This window comes from Rhamphochromis longiceps, linkage group LG11, assembly GCF_057381845.1.
Source record: "Rhamphochromis longiceps isolate RC_006_pf linkage group LG11, R_longiceps_female_GT1.1, whole genome shotgun sequence".
Lineage (NCBI taxonomy): Eukaryota > Metazoa > Chordata > Actinopteri > Cichliformes > Cichlidae > Rhamphochromis > Rhamphochromis longiceps.
The window spans coordinates 26,701,907-26,707,873 of NC_140567.1; the positions used below are offsets into that span (position 1 = coordinate 26,701,907).

The 5,967-nt window shown below is 40.6% G+C and overlaps 1 protein-coding gene across 1 annotated transcript; it reads left to right on the plus strand.

Moving 5' to 3' along the window:
* The first annotated feature begins 6 nt into the window (after positions 1-6).
* On the plus strand, positions 7-5,630 carry trim35-28 (tripartite motif containing 35-28). Its single transcript, XM_085423375.1, has 6 exons — positions 7-659; positions 1,748-1,843; positions 2,501-2,731; positions 2,839-2,861; positions 3,081-3,199; positions 3,735-5,630. Exons 1-6 carry the CDS (start codon positions 246-248, stop codon positions 4,307-4,309), a joined length of 1,458 nt encoding a protein of 485 aa, XP_085279501.1. The 5' UTR covers positions 7-245; the 3' UTR covers positions 4,310-5,630.
* The last annotated feature ends 337 nt before the right edge of the window (positions 5,631-5,967 follow it).

The window sequence follows — 5,967 nt, forward strand, 5'->3', positions numbered from 1 at the left end:
TGAGTAGATCTGCTTCCTGTATCACAAACACGGAAAAGGAGTTGCGGGAAGAAGTTGTTGAACTTTGTCAACGCAATGATAGTAAATCTTCGTTATTTTTTGCTTTCTGTTCTAATCTAACCAACATTTCGCCAGTTGATTTCGCCTAACCCACGGAGGCGGGTGGATACGTGTCTGTCTGCCTTTATTTGTCGATTTTCGCTGTTTTTGAAAGCGAAAGCAAATTGAAGCGGGCCTGTGAAGCCATGTCTGACAACATGGAAGAGGATGAGCCTTTACCTCTCCAGCAGGAGCTGACCTGCCCTGTATGCCAGGGCATATTCCGGGACCCGATGCTGCTGCCCTGCACCCACAGCTTCTGTCGGCAGTGTCTGGAGGAAAATTTTAAGTACAGCAAAAAGTGTCCCGTCTGCAGGGAGGAGTGTGAGAAAGACAAGGCCATCGCCAATCGTGCGCTCAATAGCACCTGCGAGTCCTTCCTTAAACAGACGAACAAACGACCGAAAACCATTCAGCCCAGTGACGCAGTCTGCAACCTGCACCTGAAACCCCTGGAGCTGTACTGCGAGAAGGACGAGGAGCCGGTGTGCGTGGAATGCGTCACTCTGCACAGCACCCACAGGCTGTACACACTGAGCGATGGGGCGCCCATGTGCAAGGTAAGAGTTCCCCTAACCAGTTTGTCAGATTCTTCTTGAGAAAGAAAAAAAGTGCTATGCAATCCTGTTTCCACCAGCAGGAACTGGTTTGTTTGAGATTTCTTAAAAGCTGACAAACTGTAGTTGCAGCTGCTCATTTAGTAATATGTTATGTAAAGGTGTTAACAGTAAGTTTACCAAACTTGGTTTAAGGCCAGTGCCAGACTAAAAAAGAAAAACTGAATGTGGATTCAAATTGGGGGCAGGGATAGCTCAGTAGGTAAAGTGGTCGCCCCATGATCGGAAGGTCGGTGGTTCGAATCCACTTAACGGCTACCCTGAGGTACCCCTGAGCAAGGTACCGTCCCTACACACTGCTCCCCGGGCGCCTGCTTAGTGGGCTGCCCACTGCTTCACTGAGTGAATGGGTCAAATGCAGAGAAAAACAAGTAATTTCCCCATGGGGATCAATAAAGTATCCATTATTATTATTATTATTATTATTATTATTATTATTAAATTACAAATGCGTTTTTAGTTAGCGTTAATGTCCTTTCTATCAGCTATGTAGGCTCTGATATAATGTCATCAGCAGCAACGGTGGCAATTTTGGATCTTCTGTAAAAGGAGATAATCAAGAAGTATATCAGATGCCCGTTATCTGCCATCAAAGACAGAAAATTGTTCACAGGATTGTTATTGCAGTCTGTACAACCACCTGAAGCACCACAGTGAATGCTTGTGAATATCTTGGCCTGCAATAAACGTTGTCACCCTTTTTTGGTAACAGCTCTCTGGTAACTCTATCCCCCTACAACAATTGTTTTAAAGCACAATCTTTTGGGCAGCAGTGGCTCTGGTAGCAGAAAGGGTCAATCCCCAGATCCTACAGTCTGTTGAAGTATCCTTGAGCAAGATACTGATAGATGGATAGACATAGTAGGAAGAACTTTGAATGCTCATATTAAATAGAAGGCACTATATAAGTATCTCCTATAAGTACCAGACCATTTACAATTTGATATCCTGTTATCTGTCTAACATGTGTATATTTGTGTTGTGTGTGTAACCCTTGTCACTGGCCTAAAACATTTTGTGCTTTTTTGCAGAAGGAGCTGAGCGAGAGAGTCCACATTTTTGAAAAGAAAGTGGACTCGTACAAGAAAACATCTCGCAATCTCAAAAACGCAGTGACCTATATCAAGGTAAGGTGACTGACATGTCTCACGGTGTTCTTATTACACGAATAGTGATTAAGCTGGTTATTAATAGCAGCAGGACTGTTATTTTGAATTCAGACATCTTCAGTTTCTAAAGCGTGGCTTCCTGGGGCGATCTGTAAAGTACTTTGCCCCCTTATGTTAAACTGATCCGGTGCAGATTAAATAAATTAGAGAGAAATATGACTCAGAAACATCGCAAATACGTACAATGTTATCCACAGGCAAAAAGTAAGATACACAATTGTGTACAGTGATTCATGTGTAACTTCTGTGGACTCACAAATACATGCTTCAATCCACGCACTAATACAAAGCAATTTGACCACACGTGCACGGTTCTGTCTATTGAGAACAAGAAAAGACTTTTTCATTAAAAAAAAAAAGGTAATACATTAAAAAAAGACAAATACAGAGAGAAAGCCCAGATGTCTCCATTTCAGTCTGTGACATGAAACAAAAGTTACACACAAATCACTGTACACAATTGTACGCTTGTGGATCATATCGTTCATATTTGCAACGCTTTTAAAGCATATTTCTGTCCATAGGTTATGGGGTATTAATTTCACTGCTTCACGTTAATATTTTTCTGGCATACAGCACAAATGTACAGTACAAATCTGCTCTGTCTTAATACAGTATCAGGCTGAAGAAGCAGAAAAGCAGATCAAAGCAGAGTTTCAGAGGCTTCACGACGTGCTCACCGCAGAAGAAGCGATGCGTCTTAAAGCTCTGTCTGATGAGGAGGGGGAGAAGATCGCTGGCATACAGAAACAGATTGAAAGCACAGAAAAGGATGTTGTCGCTATGAAGGAGCTCATTGATACAATTAAGAAGGAGATGGGCAATGAGGATCTACCACTCCTCCGGGTAAAAAAAACAAAAAAAAAAGTCTGTTATCACAATGTCGTTTTGTGTCTCACGAGCGCTTTACATGACTTGAATCAAACTGATTTCGGTCACTTTTTTTGTTTCAGAATTTCCAGAATTTAAAAAGACAGTAAGTCCCTGCAAAACTTGCTGTAATCAGAAATAATCTTTGCAAAAACAATCTCTGTTATAGATTAAATACATCTAAAAAATTCATTACAATGATGTTTTTGATAAATATTTGCACAATCGTCACATTACAGTTTTTTCTTTTATTTAGCTCTCTGCTGTCTTTTGCTAAGTTACAACTGTCTCTCATTAACTTTCCACATTGCCGTCTCTTGTCTAGAGCTCACTGGTCTCGTTCAGAGCCTCGCCTTCCCTACGGATCCCTTTTGAACGTGGCCAAACACGTTGGTGGTCTGGGCTTCAACGTATGGAAGAAAATGCAGTCTCATGTGAAATATTGTGAGTACGTTACACGGTGGGATTTTGGAACAGTGGAACTGCCTTTATTGCCCGAAATATACACAAATTTTAGAAGACACACGTGCACTAGAGTGCATCTGATAGGCTAAACTTTATTATAAGAATTGTGAATGTAGATCAGTATTGCACTTCAGTCATTGCCTGAAAACCAGTGTTGTATGGACTGAGCTGTTCATCATGTATTTGTTATCATTTGACAGTGATCCAGATCCTCCATGAAAACTAAGCTTGAGCTTGAGGATGGCTATACTACAGTATTTCAGGACCGAATACAAAAATAACTAGTCTGTTTATTTATTTCAGACAGAAAAAAATGCCACTGAACCTTGGAATCAGTACATTTTAATACTAGTTAGTCTTTTCCTGCCAGCACTTAATAGTGGATGTTTGTAGTCTTGAGCTCTAGAACAGTACATGGAGATTGTACATGACTTTCCTACATTTAGTACATTTAGCATATCTCTTCACAAGAAATTTGACCCCCATTGTGGCTTTTCTCACCCTGTGTGTGCAGATCCAGTGCTGTTGAACCCGAACACAGCCTCGCCTTGGCTGTCTTTGAGTTCAGACCTGGTCAGTGTGAAGGAAAGCTCAGAGCGGCTGACCATCCCCGATAACCCACAGCGCTTTGATCCCTGCGTCTTTGTCCTAGGTGCTGAAGCTTACACCTCCGGGAAACACAAATGGGATGTCTTTGTAGGTGACAACCCCAAGTGGATAGTGGGAGTGTGCAGAGAGTCATTGCAGCGTAAAAAGAAGTTTACAGTTGCAACAAACCGCGGTGTGTGGGCCTTAGGACTGAGCAAAGGGGTGTATAATGTAATGACGACTAAGCGTGAAGAGCTGCAGCTTCAGCAGCGACCTGAAAAGATTCGAGTCAAGCTTAATATAGAAAAGGGAGAGGTGTCATTTTGGGATGGAGGGTTAGGGAAGCACCTGGTCACACTTACACACAAGTTTGAAGGTGCGATATTTCCTATTTTTGGTCCCGGCCTCCATAGCTCGCCCATGGCTCTGGTTCCAGGAAAAATAGCTATACACATGTCAACAACCCAAGATAAGGTTATTGACGTGAAGATGCAAGATTGAAAATCAATGATGAAAAACTTTTAAAAGCAAGAGAAACTCGACAAGCCTTTATCAGTCGATCAGGGGCAACGAGAACATCAAATAAAAGTTTAAAAGATTAAATCTGCCAGTAGATGAAACATCAGTTTAAGTATAAAGATGAAAATAATGACACTGACATAATGTTCGAAGCGTGTGATAAAACACAATGTCAGAAACACAATTTAGAGTGAAATGCCTAAACTTTAAAACATGCAAACCAGCCTGCAAAAGACAGTCAAGATGAAATGTGTTGACGGCGTGCAGAAGACAGAAACCAAGAAGTGATCAAAGGATGACACTTTGTGCCGTAGTGCCTTTGCTGAGGGAAACCGAATCCACTGATCTTTTGGCACCTTGCTAGTGACCGACCAAAGGAGGAAAAAGTAAACTGAATTTGGGATGTCACGCTATGTTGTATCGAAGATGATCGCCATGATCGAAAGGTTCTTGCTGTGTTAATATTACTGATATGATAGTCTCATAAATAATTAACAGTGACTGTGACATATGACACCACCAACATAGGTGGTGATATTACAGCTTAATGCGGGCTGCCGTTCAGGCTGTGATTTACAACCACAGTAAGGATGTGGTTATTTATATCAGAGCGATGAAATATCAGCCTGTGGTCCACACATAGACACTCACGCTTTCTGTCTCGTCTCTACTCATAGGTGTATTTTGTTATTTCTTTCTTTTTTCTTTGTTTTCACCTTGCATTGCAATGATGGAAGATTTCAGGCTGTATTGATTTGTTTATGAGTTCACAGCGTTGCCTTTACAGTGTTTATTTTGCACAACTGTTTTCTGGCCCTCTGCACCTCCCTACCCTCGTGTTTTGAGCGTAGTTAATGTGGCCAAACAGAAACAAAACACATGACAAAAACAAAGGATTGGACTGAGAGCTTTATTTTTTTTTAACCCTTCAATGAAATAAAGGCGATGATGGTGATTAAGTTTGAAACTTCACTGTTATAAAGTCACTTGCTTCTGGGTTTTAGGGGATGATATTGTAGTTGTTGTTAGCCTTTGATTCATTTGATTTCTGTGAGTAATAGGAATATTTCTTGAAATATACACTTAAATGCGCTTCAAATGTTTTTGGTAATGCTGATGTTTTGGATTAAAATGCAAAATGAAACTGCTGATTGTTGGGATAGTTAGACTGCTATGCTGGCTATCATTCACTATACTAAGTTCATGCTTAGCAACACTTTGTGATATAAAATATGCTACTACAGTGTGTGTAAACATTAACACTTGTGTGTAAGTCTTCAATTAAAAACTGTTTCAAATTAAATGTGTGTTGAGTTCTTTTCAAAACGTTTGCAAACAGTATGGGGAACTTTATTCGGCAGGGAGCAGATGAGTTCAGCAGTGGTGAAAATAATACTTTAACTTGTTAATTTGCAGAAAATCAATAAGTGCTTACAGATACCCAAACAAACAAAAAGCAAGAACATAAGAATGCAAATAGATGATCCGCTGCTGAACCTCTAAAGGCATTCACTTTATCCACAAATAAGTGATATAAATAATGAACAAAATATTTCATAAACAACCCTCCGTTTATGGCTTACACAAGATCCAAGTGTAAATCTTGATTGTCTCCGCTGGGTGGCAGTAGTGGGATGGGT

Excerpts from the sequence above, each read along its gene's own strand:
- trim35-28 (XM_085423375.1), top strand. The coding sequence starts at position 246 with ATGTCTGACAACATGGAAGAGGATGAGCCTTTACCTCTCCAGCAGGAG. Across the intron at positions 660-1,747 it reads ATGGGGCGCCCATGTGCAAG|AAGGAGCTGAGCGAGAGAGT; the intron begins GTAAGAGTTCCC and ends GCTTTTTTGCAG. Across the intron at positions 3,200-3,734 it reads GCAGTCTCATGTGAAATATT|ATCCAGTGCTGTTGAACCCG; the intron begins GTGAGTACGTTA and ends CTGTGTGTGCAG.